Below are 16,385 nucleotides of genomic sequence, written 5' to 3' on the forward strand. Positions count from 1 at the left end.
TTTATGATAAAATAAAATAATATTAGACGGGGCCAACAAGAACGGAATGCACTGCAATATATTCCAGGCAATAGTATGAACCATTTGTACTGTAAAACTTCCCATCATGTTCGTGTACTGGGCGGGCACACCCCATTACAGAATACGGACCAAACAGGATGCACCCGGAGGCCAAGTCGCGCGCTTGTGTATGTGTGTGTGTGTGTGAGAGAGAGAGAGAGAGAGAGTGGCCAAGGCTGTGTGTTTATGGCACCCCAGTGGAGGTATTTTGTACACAATTTATTATCAAGAACTCCCATGCTCATACTCTCATGTCCACGCTCGTACCTTTACGTTCCCTGGGCACTGGTGTACCCGGGCCCGTTTCCCAGTTGCTAGTGATTTTTGTTGTATTGCTGACCGCGTGTGGTACAGTAGTGTGCGCATGCTATCGTTCCCCGTGTGTTGTGCACTTTCTCCCTAGCTCGTGAGCAACATTTCCCGGAGAGGTGTGTTCTGGACGCCAAAATGCTTTGCGCCACAATCAAACCCCTCCAAACCTAGTGTAAATAGGAATGATCTGTTTAGCGGTGGTAGTCTAGTGGTAGTCTAGGGGTAGAACCCTCTGACCTCGTGTCTTCGATCCTGCCCATACCGGTGGTCTGTGGTACACACTTTCTCCCCACAGAAACACGCGCACCGTACTGCGTGGACGTCCTGTGCCTTGTCCCTGTATATTTGCATGCCCACCGTGTTTCGCTAGATAGACTAAGGTAGAAGCAGTATTTGTTGGTTTGAATTTCCCCTCATTCGTTTAATCCCGGTTTGCTATCATCCGCGTCTATCCTCCTGGTGTTTGAGAGAGAGAGAGGGAGCTGTGTGTATGTGTATTTGTATATTGTGTATGGGGATGGACGTCCACCATGCCAGCTCATCGTGGACTAGTTTCTTTTTTGCACCCCACGCCAGGGCATTTTGGGCTGCAGCGAATTTGATCTCATAATGAAATTTTATTAGATTTCATATTCCCACGTCCCACCGTGGCTGGGCTGCACACTCAGCTTCCATCGTACGGTGCTATATACGTTGCAAGCGGAAGAGACACGAAACGTTCCAGTTTTCAATTTCGCTCAACTGTCTATAAGCGCCGTTGAACCACGGGCTGACCCCCCCCATATCCGATGTGCAGGACGCGGTTGGCGCCCATTCGGTGGCTAAATGGTTAAGAAAACATCATCTCTCGTTTTCCATGAAAATTTGCAGCGTCGGCCTCGCGCGTGTTCAATATCCTGCGAACGATCTTGCGCAGCACGACGAACGGGACAGTGTTGATATTGCAAATGCAAAATTAAACGTACGCTGGTGGTTTAGAGGATGGAAGGGAACTGTAGCATAGCAACATTGTATCATTTTTTGTGTTGTGTGCATGATGAAAACAAATTACACGAAGAATTGTTGAAGTGATTTTACGCAAAACAATCCGAAGCTATCGGATCCTTAGGACTTTATGTCTAAACGAATCTTCAAAGCAAAAGCTGTTGTAGAATATCCAAAATTGAAATAAAACCTGAGCTTAATTGTTAGATTTTCTAATATGTACAATAACTATGGATTTACAGTGTATAAAGCTTGTAAAATGATTACAAAAATACCATAACAAATCTGGGAGGACATTTGTTTGTTTTTGTATATTCCACTAAGAATTTGTCCTCAAAATTACATCACATAATTTGATACATTATTCTTGTTGCCTAATTTATTTTCAACAGAGACTTTAAGTCTATTGGCCACATTCGCCTTCTTAAACCTCATCTTAATCAAAACTTCATTTTTAACATTATTCCTACCAAGCCATATCCTACTAGCAGATCATACCTAATCTCTGCAATTTGGTATAAGTTTGATGTTTTGTTTATCTTCGTGGCATTTTCGTACGTGCCGCATCAAACTGAAATCAAATCAGCTTGTCCTTTTGCTTGAGAATGATTTTTAGCACACAAAACTCTACAAGACCGAATGGCTCATCTTTTCCTCAAGCAAATTCCAACCATCACCATAGCACCACAAGGTACGACTTTAACAAAACCGTCCTACTAAGCAGAACCATAAATACACAAACAAACATCACAGATGAATCGAATTGATTGACCGATAATTGAAAACGCACCCACCAACCAGGCATATCGTCCGGTCTCCCACTTACGACGGTCGCATGATGATGACAATGCTCGTCTTTTCGCTCCATCAACTCCAGGTCACGAGCTGACCGGCGTGGATAAAATGGGGAGAGGGAAGATTTGATTAGCAACTTGCCTTGCGCCTTGCTCAGGATCTTCCATCTAGTGCCTGCTTCAATTTCAGACATGACAGCATAAGCGCTAACCCAGCACGAACACTACAAAACCAGGACGATGTGCGCTGGACTGGACTGGACTGGACGGGACGGTTGAATTTTGCAAACACACCCTACGTGAAACGTGTCACACAAAGGGTGGTCTCGCCACAGTCCACAATGCGCCGCGGTGCCGCACTGTGCAAACATAAACGTAAAACGTGCTGATAACTGCACCAAAGTCAACCGCATTAAATCACGCTAGGATTGAATTAATCTCCCGGGAGTCGTAAACCCTCGACCCCCGGAGTTGTGGAGCACCGGCGTGTACGTTGAATCGGTCGGGTATGCCTGCCGGTGGTGGAGTTGCTGATCGGTGCCACCGTCGCCAATCCTGCACGCTAAGGTGAAGCAACTAGTCGTGTAACATCCACCTAGCATAATTTCATTTCCTCCTCACGCTGCCTGCCAATGGGGTAGAAGACTAAAGGAAAATACCTTCATTAGTCTCGCCGTGGGGTAAATAGCGGCGCACAGCCGGAGCAAGGACTCTAGCCGGAAAGAAATGGGTCGCCTCGCGGCGTTAACCACCGTGGCGGAGTCAACGATCCGATGACTAATCTGCAGTCGACGGGTCTGTAAATGTCCCGAAATTATTTATGGAAAAGTGTAAAACCCGAAAATCACTACAACGAGGTGGTAATAACGGTGTGGCTGCGACACGCTGGATAACCGCTGCCAGGAGCGCTAAACTGGACTGCTGCTGTGGCGGTTGCCACTGTCGCCACAGTCTTAGTCGCTTGGTTCACTCGACCATGGTCGGAAAAGTAGGGAGTTTCGGTGCAGTTGCGTCTTCAAAACGAAGGGGAGACAATGATTTACGGGCACCGAGCGGCTATTTTTACACCGTGTTTCCACCGTCCACCCTGTGTAGTCATTTGTTGTTTCGCTGTTGGAATATTAACCGATCACAATGTAACCAGGAGGAATGGCTCCTGGCTGCGTCCGATGCTAACTTTGGTCTAGGTTTAAGAAACGACCGCCCTTGGGGGATTGCGTCTGGTTTTATAGCGATGCCGACTCGAATAATTAGGTTTGCGAGCCTTTTTTCGGGTGTAAGGATAATCGGACCAGCGATGAACAGTAGTACGCATGGTGGGTTTGGGTCAGCTGAGATGCGGGCCTCTGCGGAGACAGATAGTACAGGGAGGGGTGAGTGTAGCCAAGTTGCACCTGAGGATTTGTAATAATGTCTGTTCGCTCGGTCGCCATTTTACCCTGAATGTGGCCATTACGGTGCTCTCTAGGCCGCACAAAAGTTCAGTCACACAGTCAATGCTCAGACAAGAATGGCAAAGGGACTACGGTTTTTGCCAAGCTCGAACCGCTCGGTATGGCTCGGCGCAGGCTGAAGACGCAGGTGTCCCACCGGAAAAAGGGGCCATCTTTCATCGGGAGCAGCAGGAGTTTGGAATATGAATTAGGGCATTATGGTTTGCAAATTACTTGACTTACTGTTCGAGCGGTTCGGGAGCGCCGGGAGTTTAGGGCACATTTTCAATCATGGGGTAGGAAAAGTTTTTAATATCTTTTAGCAACCAGCACGGCACAGCAGGTATAATGAGAAATTAACAATGCAAAACGGCAAGCGCTTATTGTGTGGGGAAGGACAATTATTGAAACAAGTATTTCGAAAGCAAATGGAAATATTTGTGTTGCGGAGAGTTTGTTCGCAAGAGCTTTGTAAACCAATGTGTCCATATCCTGTGTTTTCTGGAATTCAATTGTTACAGACAACTCTTGTTGAAACTTATAACAAATCGTAAACCCATTTGGAGGCTCATTTTGTAAAAACCTCTGTTGATGTTGAATGATGAATGAACGTGCGCTGAAACAATGCCATCATAAATAAATCATCAAACCATGATACATAGCTCAGGACAAAATCACTCTTGCCTCATTGTAGGTAGAGGTGCTCTTCAAACACGAATTTAATAACTAACCCATCAACCGATGATAGATAGAAGTGCTAGCTGATTTATCTGCGTGTCTGATCTGATTGAAGCTCAGCACCAGCACCAGCACCGATTACCAGCAGCCGCCATGCATGCCGCCTAATCAATCATGCAGGAATCCTGAAGCGCACTCGATCTCGTGCCAGCAAAACAGTAACCACACGGGAGAACATGCCCAACACGTTGCTATCCGAGGCCGAAATTACTAGCGTTGATAACATTCCATCAGCACACCACGGGTTCCAAGAATTGAGCCCTATAAGGGCCTCCGACCGCTCTCCCCGATTGGTTGGTACCACCCGGCAAAAGATCTCCTCTGTTTTCGAGCAGTTGCTAATATTCGCTAATATGTAATCGCCGTAATGATGGCGGAGGAGCGGGAGGGACTGTAGAACTGGGCTTGATTGGGGCTAATTTATCCGTTTATTACATCGTACCACGCCAGCTTCAGCGCAACGGGTACAAACCCGAACGCCTTTGCTTTACGCCTGAAAGTTAGACTTTTCGCACTACACGCACGCACACAGGTAGGTTTGTGTGATGGATCCGAGGCATTAGGATGAGAGAGAACTCTGGGAAGCTTTTGGGCTTTTCGCACCATGCTCATCAAGAACCGTGGGGTAGTACTGCACCGAGCTGTGTTCGATGGAGTGTGTACGTGAGTGTTTGTGTGTGTGTGCGTGGTTTGTATATTTTGTGTATGAGTCACCGTGCACATCGTCGTTTGGCAGCGGTTTGGCAAGCAAAGCGACCCTAAGCAGTGTTAGAAGAGCACGAGAGAACAATTCCATCAAGTAGGTAGGAGGTTGAAGTGATTGATTAACTTGCGAATTAGCGAAATGTAATCCTTGGCACGTAAATCTCACCCACAGGGAAGCAAAGGATTGGCGGAGTGAGTTAGAATAGTTTTGCTTGCGGCATGCGTTATCTAGCACCCGGTTTGCTCCCCCCCCCCCCTACCCCCGGCCTCTTCTTAACACACACACATCTACACGTCTGTTCCGGCAAACACTTTAAAAGTACAAGTGGTAGAAGTACTTCTAGCTTCCCCTTTCCGACCCTTAGCCACTTCTAAGCAACCCACAGGGCCCCCATTGTACATACATGTCCCCCTCTCCGGTTCATTAGCCCGTCCATGGTCGTGCTGGATGGGGTCGGTGAAAGCAGAGCAGAAATTGGCCCAAATCGAACCCCATCCACGTGGCTGCTCACGGGAATCCTATCCTTTCACCCTCCTTCCCAATCAAGGCTTTCTGGGCCGTGTGAGTATGTACCCGTGTATGTGTGTTTATGTGTGTTTGTGCGTGTATGTGCGAGCCCAGATCCATCATTTGCGCTGCGTTCACTGACGTCTTTTTGCACCTGCCCTTTCGTTCCAGATACTCCGAGACATTCGGCAAGGACTGCTGCAGCTAAGCAGGGACTCGAGAGGTAAGTGGAAGTGGAGAGGAGAAACGGCTACAGGGACGCGTACAGTGTCAACGGAGCAGGGGGCGGCAGATTCGCCGACGCAGACGAATTGGCTGATTGCATCCAATCAAACCGATCACTCCTCGGAGAATCATCAAACGGTTTCGGGTCCCTTCGGTGGCAGCAGCAGCAGGAACAGCAGTAGCATTTTGCTAATCCTGTTATGACCGGAACCCGGAACTTTCTCGCACTCGATGGCATCGGTACCACGGGTTTTCCCGGCCAGCAAAAAGGGGGTGAAAGTTCATTATACCGTTTTGCACAGTGCACTTAATCTAATTTCTTACCCCAATGGCCGTCTCGGCCATAAGTCAGGTCGGTTGGTTTAGAGCTGTGTGTGTGTGTGTTTTTGTGCATCTCGTGCACATGGTGCCAGGTTTTCTGTTTTGTTTTCCATTGCATATATATCTTTCTGCTGCGGTTTGGTTCGGTTCGTCACACACACACACCCAGGGGAACCATCGGTACACGTATGACACGATGGAAGAAGCGTTTGACGTCGGTGTGTTGCGAAAATGAGCACCCCTAGCGTACGAAAAGCAAGCAAATTGGATTCCACACCGTGGTGTGTGTTTCCCGCATTCATGTTCCCTTTTGGATGTTGGAAGAAAGTTGGCAGCGGTAAGATGACATCTTACCCTCGTTCGAATCGGAACCGAACGTGGCAATGCGAGGCCAAAACCTTGGTATGATGGCTTCAATATTTGTGCATCATCGGATGCAATCAAGAATGTTGATATCCGGTCGGCAATCCTACTGCTGCTGCTGCTCTGATGTGCCATTTTTCCATACTGGCGTTCTCGTATAATGTGACCAAAAGGCTGCCAAAGTGGATAACGAGGGGCACAGCAACAATCAATCGTACCGAGACAGTGGGAAGTGTTTGACAATCGTTTCTTTCTTGTTTTTTTGCTCCAACATATCTAATTCGACAGACGACACGTACATGTACGATGATGCGGTAACGAATGTGATGCGAATGCCCCATCACCAGGGTCACTGGTACGATGAACCACCGTACGAGAGCGATCCGGACGACTTCCTAATGTCCGGCATGCGACAGATCGGTGCTGCCGGCTATGCAGGCGACGGTGGAGGAGGCGGCGATGGTGGCGGAGGTCCCAGTGCTACCATACAGGTAAGACAATTGCACCAAACAAACAAAAAAACTAACCAAAAAAGATATGTGGCAATCGCATTATGCTAAATCGTGTTATGCTTATCCTCCCCCACGTGTTTGCAGGGTGGCCGCGTCTGCTACACCACGAACGGGAGGGAAGGCCCACAGAGTGTGATATCGTTGCGGTCCGCGGGTGATATTTCCATACCGCAGCGGGGTCCCCGGCGGGGCCTGATCGTACCCCAGCAGCCACCGAACCCTCCAACCATCATACCCCTCAAACATGCCCGGTAAGTACAAACCTTGCTCCAGACTGGAGAACGGCTGCCCTGCTGTTGATGATGATGATGGAAATGTGGTGTCTGGTGGGTGGGTGATGGTGGGCGGTCGTAAATCGATTTAGCTCATTAACTGATTTAAAGAACGTTGTTTACATTCTCGAGCTAGGAAAGCCAATAACGTTCGGGAAGGGTCGGGGATTGGGACAGCCGGGTGTTTTGGCAGGGACGGTGTTGGCCGGTAATTATAATTTTACTCTAAATTTAATCAATCCAAACTCGACGCTCGTCCAATTAAAACTTTGCTAGGGGTTGTTTGGCCCAGCGATGGGTGGTTTGGATGGATGCCGGATGGTGTCTAGTAGTCGTCAGCGTGCGGTTCGCTTTTGCCAAAGATCGGTAAAAACAACGCATTGAACGATGGCTGGAGTGGTTTGTGGACTCTTTGATTAAATTTAAATTTAGCAGGATGCTTCATCATCATCATCATTATCATCGTCATCAACAGGTGGTCGATATAAACTCACCGCCCTTTCTCACATGCCGTAAAAGGGCAAATAGACAAATGGTTTCTTATTATATTTTTTTATAATCTCTCTCTCTCTCTCTCTCTCTCTTTCTCTCTCTTTCTCTCTCTCTTTCTTACTCTTTTTTCATACCTGTAATGCTTTTCTGACGGGTGCGATTGATACTCCCCGGACACTGATCCGTCCCGCATTGTGCAGATCGCACGATCGGGAAAGTGGAGATTATGCCGGTTCAATATCGGATCTTCACAGTGTTACCTCCCGGCTGAGTCAGGTTTCGGTAAGTAGTGATTAATTTTTTACCGCTTTTACCCTGCCCCTCCGCAGCATTTTCATTTCGCAAGGGTTTCGCGACTAAGTTGAATTAAATTAGTAAGTGCCGGAAATTCGTTCCGCTAATGGTGTGGTACGGTGCGGAAAGTCGCGCGATAAGCGGCACGGTGGCAAGATTGAAAAAGCAAATGTAATTAACTTTTCACCTGTGAGGCAACCAAACCGGGAGAGGCACAGTTGCGCTTTCCAGGTTATCGGTAAGGATAACAATTTGCATTTTGTGTTGGTTTGTGAGGGGAATTCTGAGTCGCTGCTCTGTTGCCCCGTATCAGCTTAATGACTGCGCTGGAAAATAATAAATTTCGTGTCCACATGTATCACAATGGTCATCATTCGGAGACCATCGTTGTGCTTAAATTTGTATGCAAATTTTCTCATTTCTTGTGTTGCTTGCTCCCTCCCCCTCTCTCTCTCTCTATGCTTGCTTTCTGCTCCTGTGTTGGTCCCGTGAGCTCGTGTGCGACTGCTCGAAACCTATGATTACGAAAGGAGCTACTTTATTAATGTATATTTCAATGTTTAATTAGCATCATAAACAGTGACTAATGATGGCTCGAGGTTCTCCTTTTTGCATCTTATAAAACAAGGTGTTTCCTTGCGAGATCGGGAGCCCAGTCCGAAGTGTTTTATATTTTTGCGACGTTTCGTTAGAATTTCATCGGGCTTCAAAATACCAAGGGGCTTACCGACAGGCAGCAAATGAACAGTGTCGATGGGATTCCATTTCCTGGTAGTTTAAGGTATTGCTCGGTCAAACCCATCTTCCACCATCCCGTCTCCACCTTCCAACGGCATCGCATTATAATTCTTCTAACGCCTCGGAGGTGTCCGTTGGAAGGAGAACCCGTGGAATTGGAAGTAAAAATAAAACATAATAATAAAACCCATCGTCTGTCAAGATGGCTCCCGGCTTAAACAACGGGGAGGAAAAGAGATACAAAAGCACCGCCGCCAACCGTAAGCGCGCATACCCGAAAGCTAAGTAGCGGATTTAGGAGTAATTTCCAGTCCACGACGGGGCGGCTTGCGCGCGCGGTGGCGCTATCTCATCATCTTCATCGGATGCCATTATTGTGCTTATCAACTTAATAAACGTTATCATTATCCTTGGAAGTGAAAAGGTTTTGCGGGCTGTACGGAGTGTACCGACGTCAGCGTACTGCCTGCCGACCGCAGCGGGCAAGAAAAAGGCAATTTTTGCCGCACCCGTCTGAGCGGAGCGAATTTCTTCGAGGCATTTTGGTCCCGGAGCAAACTCAAACATGGCCAAAGGTGATGTGGTAATGGTGAAAACAAAAACAGACGCGCAGAAAAAAAAAAAACGTCCATCTTGGTAACGATATTTTGTGAAGCCAAGACATTCGAGTGCCAAAGTTGGCAGGTTATTTTGATCCGTGCCCGTCCAACGGGTAGCGGGTGGAAAAAGTTGCCGGTGCGCATTTTGAGAATGGAACGGGCGCAATAGTATCAGGCACGTGGAAATCCCTGCTTCAGGATGGGAGCGGTATATTTATAAGCAAGTGATGGAGTGAATATTAATATTTAATTATATCCATTCGAATGGCAAGCAGGTCCTATTCTCAGCAATGGAATCCTTAATGGGGGGGAAGAATAAAGGTACACTTGAAAGTGTTCCGGCGGGATGGTTATTAAACTCGTGGGACCATCCTTACTTGAGTTGAGTGATTGATAATTAATCTTTATTATTTTCATGCATCTTTTAACTGTTATGAATATGGGTTGGCAATTGCATGAATGTTGAGAAGCAGTTCAATTGAATTGTATTGAATGGAATGTTTGTGCTGAAGGTGTACCTAAATGAAGACCTCAGAATATCTAACGATATTCCAAGTACACTCACCATGCCCCTCTCTCAGGGCGATGTTTGTTCGAAACTCTTGGAATAAGAACGCTCTAGCTAGAGAAGAGTGATATCAAGTTAATCTCCTTGAAAAGTTTCTTCGCAAAAGCCACAAAAGAAGAGTACATCATTTCGGTGCAAATTATAGGATTTGGGGGAAAATAATGAGCAGGCTACGTGAGATGAAACCGAAAACGACGACGCATCCTTCAGCATTTGCTCTCGAACAGGGTGTCACTTTCACCCGTCACTAGTGACGCTCGGGGTTGCTAGTTAGGCACGGAGCGTTCTCCAAATCCGATCCTAATCCACGACTGATTAGCTCGTCGGTAGGCACGGATTATGGGGTAAAGTACGCGGCTCGCCATCGTACCCATTTATCATCATTTCGCGACAATGCTTCTTCTCGCCGCCATCCGTCGGTACGGTCGGAACAATGAGCTTTGCAACGGCTCATCCGATGACGACGACGACGACGACGACCACTATACATACACATGTATATATCGATATCATTAGTTGGAATTATGATTTGCTCTTCAACTAAATCGGCTCACTGTCTCCATTTTACGCTCCCTCTCCCCGTTCACCTAGATCGGAATGAACAACTGCACCGCCCGCTACCGAACGCTCAGTGCGGGTCTGGGCGACGAATCTCCATCGCCATCGCCCACCCCATCGTCCGAGTACGATGACATCCTGCAAGCGAACGCCCTGCAGCTTCAGAAGCATCTGCACCACCATCAACAGCTGAAGCGGTTGGACGGTGGTATGGTCGGCCCGGGGCAACCGGGGTCAACATCCGGTCTCATCGGCAGTGCGGCATCGTGCTTGGTTGGGCCGGCTGGATCGTCCGCAGCAGTGGCAGCAGCAGCAGCAACCGTTGGCAACAGCTCGGTGGGCAACACGTCCGGCACAGTCGGCGGTAGCATAGCGCTCGCTTCCGGTGGTGCATCCGGTGCCAATCTGCCGTCGGTGCTCGGCGGTACCGGGGGTGCCGGAACGGATATCAGCAGTGCAAGCACGAGCAACAGTACCGCCACCACCGGCGGCAGCAGCGGCAACAGTAGCAGCAGTGCCAGCAGCAACAACAGCACCAGTACAAAGAACACCGTCAACAATCTGAAAAGCCTGAAGGCGGCCAAAAACCGGAACAATCTAACGTCCTCACTGGCGGCGGCTTCGGCCGCGTCGTCGGCGGCGGCGGTCTCGCACAACAATAAAAATTTAAGCATAAGTCAACAGATAGCTTTAGTACATCACGTAAGTGTAACGGGGCACCGGGTGGACGCGGGTGGTAATTAGTCATGAGGATGATTTTGCCTCGAGCATTAGGAAGCAATGCTCACATCGGCATGTTATTTATCGTCACACAGTGTCCTTCGTGCCGGAAGGCCAATAACAAGTTGGTTTGCGTCCAATAGTAACAATGTATGGCATGTTTTCTCACTTCCAGTCCAATGACGCTCGAACATCGCCAAAAGATCATCTGCTGTACGGGGGAAAGGACCGTAGCAATCGTGACTACAGCAACTGCTTGGATAGCATCAGTGACCAAACCTTCCAGCATTCGGCCAGCTCGGTCGAGAGTTTGCCAAGTGCATCCGGGTCAAGTAAGTAAGATGGGAGGAAACGCGTTTCGATGGCTTTGTATGCTTATCCTGATGCTGTATTACGCAGGCACACAAGCGCTGGTTCGGCCTGGCAGCCCGCACAGTTCCCTCTCGGCGGAGGATCGCACCACGATGCTGCCGATCTGTAGGGCGATCGCACTCGTCGACAGTTGCCCGAGCCCGTATGACAAGGAAGCGTTACGGTTTAAGGTGAGTGATTGAACGTTGGTGGCGTTGGAGATGGAATCGAAAGACAACTCGCCTCAACTCCCTACTCTCCACAGAAAGGGGACATAATCGACGTACTGTCGATGAACGCGTCCGGCGTTTGGCGAGGCTACGCGAACGGTCGATTGGGTCACTTCAAGTTCATTAGCGTTGAGGTGCTGCCCGATCTGCCCACGACCGGGCTGAAGGGATACGGTGGCAAGCTGGTGAGCCGGCATCGGTTGCCTACGAGCTGCCCGACAAGCGTCGAGGAGCTGCTGCTCCGAATCGGCCTCAAGGAGTACACATCCGTATTCGTGCTCAATGGGTAAGTGCGTTTAGCGTACGAGGGCAGTGACCGGACCGTTAATGTGCTTTTGATTGCTGTCCCGCTTTGTGACAGGTATGAGGATCTGGAGCTGTTCAAGGAGCTGGAACCGTCCGATTTAGACTATCTTGGCATTGGCAACACGGAGCATCGGGCGAAGATACTTGCCGCCGTTCAGCTGCTGCACGACTTGGACTGTAAGTTGACTTGTTGGGATAGTCCCTTTATTGTACAGTGCTTGATAGTCGAATCGTATGTGGCATACCCTGTTTGCTGACGCTTCAAGCACCGCGGTGGCCGAGTTACCTGATAACAAAATAGCAAAATAATTAATTCGTCCCAATATGCATTTTCGCTTCATTAAACAGCAACGTCCGATGGCGATGTGGCCGGTTCGAGCTCGGAAAACGATGAAGGCTTGCGGTTGAATCACGTCGGCGGTCTCGGTGGCAGTGGCGTTGGCAGCGGCAATGGTAGCAACGGCGGTGGTGGAGACCACCAAACGTCTCCATTCGGCCGACGGCATTTTACCCGCGACTCCGGCTGCTACGAAGGCTCGCCGGTACCGTCGTCGCAAGGTTCGCACAATTCCCATTCCTACCAGCAGCAGCTGCATCATCTTCAACAGCAGCACCAGCAGCAGCTACAATCGCACAACAACGGCCAACCGTTGCAGCCGTTGCAGCAGCAGCAGCAACCGCACGGCAACATGGCCACGCTAATGGGCACGCATCATCATCACCTTCACCACCATCACCTGTCCGACAATGAGACGAACAATCTCGATTCGGTGGTGGCCCAGTGCTCGAACGAGATACTGAAGCGTGTCGAGTCGGCCCGGCGCTACAACGGTACGACCGAGCGCGGCTCGTCCAAAACGATGAACAGCAGGACGATGGCAAAGAAGGGCGGCTTGCTGGGCGGTGGTGGCAGCGATGGTAGCGGTGGCATGGTGATGGTTGGCGGGGGCGGTGTTACCGGCGGCAGCAGCGGCGGGGCACTGAGTGAAAAGTCAAGCGACTCGGGTGTTAGCAGCAGCAGCCTCTCGTCCGGACCGGCCAAGGGTAGCGGCGGCCTCTAGCGGCCAGTCCGTGCCGCTATGATGACCACGTACGAAGATGCGACCGTGCGGATGCTTTCGTGCTGTCCTTCGTTGCTACCGCCGGACCTGTTCGAAGGGGCGGAACGAGGTCTGGCGTCCGACATCGAGCGGTAAGTGGGAAGAGGTGTGTTGGAGTTGACAGGCATCGGTATCGTTCCACCGGCCAAAGTAGGCTGTATCCTTTTCCGTTGCTGTGTGTATATGCAAAGCAACACGCAGCGTAACGCGCACAATCGTAGTTCTAGCAGTGTGTATACTACCATAAGTTTCAACCAAGAAAATGCATCGCCGAGCGAAGAATCCGTGCAGTGATTTAATGGGAACATAAATTCACACATTCTCTTCCTACCGTTGAGGCTTCCCATCCACATGCTCCACACTGCCCAAAGAAGTGTACAGGAAAAGGGGGAGTGAAGCGAGGGCGATGGTCGTAACGTGATGATGAGCGACAGCTTCAATCAGCAAACGAGCTAGTGAATAGGACGAAAAGGACTGTGGAACACCCACCACGTGGAGAACCCCCAGTGTGATGTGTGATGAACGTGTTAGAGTGGAAAAGGGACACGCGATAGTGCGTTCGGTGCGTGCAAAGGCAATGCGCTATGAGAGTGCGTGAGTGCGGACAGGTTGGGCGGCACTGGACCGAGTGTAGGCACCGGATTGTGTGTGTGTGTGTGTATATGCGTGTGTGCCAGGCTCGATATATTGTGATTTGTGATTGTTATTGATGGTTGTTGACGTGCGCGAATGTGTATGAAATACGAAATAAAATCAACCCGGAACCGGAATGAAACGGTCGTGTGGCGGCTAGTAGGTATGTGACGAGTAAGCGAATGGGGGATGGCGGGATGGGAATGGAAATTTTGTGATATTTTTGACAAACGGAACCAGACAAACGAACTAACGCGGTAGCAGAACCAGCATGAACAGAACAGTCAGCACCAATGCAATAGCATTATTACATTAAGGGAGCTGGGACGGAGCAGAATAATTGCAAAACAGACAACAAGCGAACAGGCCAACAAATGCAGATAGAAGCTGAAATAGAAAATATTGGTAGGTGGGGGTACTGGAGGGGTTGTTGAGTGCGGACGCGACTAGGGTAAAAAAGAAACCAAGAGAAACTATTCATTACTACTAGCACGATTACGCACGTTGTCTAGTTAGGGTTTTGTTGATATTAGTTTATGTGTTAGCTGATCACTGATTGCTGTTATTCATACGTTGATTTAAAGCGTAATAGTGCTTGCACGCAACGGTTTGCGAGGGCATTCTTTATGTATTTCGGATCGTGGGACGATTTATTGAAACATGCAACAACAACAACAACAAAAAACCAAAGTCATTTGCAACAATCTTGTCCGGTCGGGGACAGATCGAGGCGCAAAACAGAGAACGAATCAAATTGTGTAATTAAAACGATGCGCTTCGAAAACGCGTGTAGTATGTATCGATACGATTAAACAACAGAGTGGATGAAAAATGTACATTTTAAAACTCTTTGACATACGGAAATCAAAGCAATAGTGTAGCAACAGAGGGATGTGTGTGAGTGATTGTGCGTGTGGTTAGAACAATGAAGTAGGACGAAGCAATTAGTTTGTCTTGCGATGAAGTAATACGCTTCACCTTACCGCATACCGATTCGGCCACCGACTCTACCCGACCAGTCCCGAACGGTTCGACCAGCCAGTGGAAGTGGTTAAACAATCAAAACTTTAGCCAACGATTACACAACCTTATCACCGCCTTTCCTTCTTTCTCGACCAGAGTGTACATAGATACGTGTATGCTTTCCTACCGGATGGGGGGATTGCAACTGTTTTCATGGTTATATAGTATAGCATAATTTAGCACCTCTGCCCACGTGGCGAACGATAAGATCGGTTTGCCGGGAGGGGAAAAGGGTTAATTGTAAAGCAAAGAGTTCATCGTGTTAGGACTAATCGTCGGAGCCTGTGGTCTAGGGTTGCGAATAATCATTCCACACAAGTCACTATTTTTAAGACAGCTAGCTCGATCCAAGGCAATCCGCAATATCGTCGCTTTTTTCTATTTCGTCCGATCCACCTTCCCGAAAAGACCAGATTGCTCAACCCGCACAGTGGCGCGAGAGGTAGCTTATGTAAAGACAAAACAAAAAATGCCCCTTCAAAAGCAACGCATTTTAATCATCGTTATCGGATATCCATATAATGAACTGTTTGCTCTTCAAATGTCGCATAAAGGATTACACAAACGGCGCGTACACAGTCCGGCTAAGCACGAGTACGTACGCGATTGTGTACCGTAGCAAAATTTGCGATTGTGCACAAGCAAGTGATAATCGAAAGAATGCAGTAAAAAAGAATATCGATGGGATAGTAAACAATTCTTGGTGGGAAAAGAAGAGGAACACGTTGAGAAACAAATACGAACATCATATCGGAAATGAAAAATCTAGCCAAAACCAAACCAAATCACTTATTGCATAGACTAAATGGAAATGTTTTAGACAATGGAAGAAGTAATGCAAAATTATAAGATTAAATCGAAATGAACGAAAACAATCGCTAACACGAGTATGCAAAATTTAAAAATAACAAAAACACACACACACACATTAGACAATTTGAATACGTGACCGCTCTTAAAGACACTGGTCAGGGTTTCATTAAGCATGTAATTTAATATTTAAAAATTTAAAAAGTCCAAACTATGATACTTCCGATTGGCGCGTACAACGAAAACGAACGAACAAACAGAGACACAGAGCTAAATGGGGAGAAAGAAAGCAAAAACGGTTACGATGTGTGGCTGCTATTGAGGTTGTGCGGAGTGAGCTTGGAATAAATGAAATAGTAAGCAATTCTTTTCATTTCAATCGACACAAACACGCAATAAGCTTGCTCTCTCCCATTCACTGTCTGCGTGTGTTGTTGGCTGACTGAAGCAGGACGACGAACGAGGTGAGATGCGAGTTTGAGAATTCAATCAGTACATGAGGAAGCGAAAGCTAGGACAAGAGCAACTTATACAGATATTTATGGATAGAACCGAGGAATCAAATTATATTAGCAAAATAAATTAACTGCTCTATGATGGGGAGACAAATATTGTGGATAGTGCCAGCAGGGCAACGGAATGAAAAGCTCTAGCTAGAAGCACAGCGCCAACAACGATCATGCGTTGCGAAGAAATGGTTGAAAAGTGAAGGAAATACAAAATATAAAATCAATTA

General features: G+C 48.1%; 1 protein-coding gene across 5 annotated transcripts in view; it reads left to right on the top strand.

Annotated features, from left to right (window-relative positions):
* The window catches only part of LOC1273929 (heat shock protein DDB_G0288861), a 132,046-nt gene extending 115,661 nt beyond the window's left edge, over nt 1–16,385 (top strand). For all 5 annotated transcript variants that reach the window (XM_061640578.1, XM_061640576.1, XM_061640577.1 and 2 more), the window contains 10 exons: nt 5,706–5,757; nt 6,732–6,934; nt 7,040–7,206; nt 7,920–8,001; nt 10,510–11,178; nt 11,372–11,528; nt 11,596–11,738; nt 11,813–12,063; nt 12,139–12,260; nt 12,432–16,385. In XM_061640578.1, coding sequence (XP_061496562.1) covers nt 5,706–5,757; nt 6,732–6,934; nt 7,040–7,206; nt 7,920–8,001; nt 10,510–11,178; nt 11,372–11,528; nt 11,596–11,738; nt 11,813–12,063; nt 12,139–12,260; nt 12,432–13,144 — 2,559 coding nt within the window. In that variant the 3' untranslated portion in view covers nt 13,145–16,385. The remainder of the gene's footprint in view (nt 1–5,705; nt 5,758–6,731; nt 6,935–7,039; nt 7,207–7,919; nt 8,002–10,509; nt 11,179–11,371; nt 11,529–11,595; nt 11,739–11,812; nt 12,064–12,138; nt 12,261–12,431) is intronic.

This window comes from Anopheles gambiae, chromosome 2 (genome assembly GCF_943734735.2).
Source record: "Anopheles gambiae chromosome 2, idAnoGambNW_F1_1, whole genome shotgun sequence".
Lineage (NCBI taxonomy): Eukaryota > Metazoa > Arthropoda > Insecta > Diptera > Culicidae > Anopheles > Anopheles gambiae.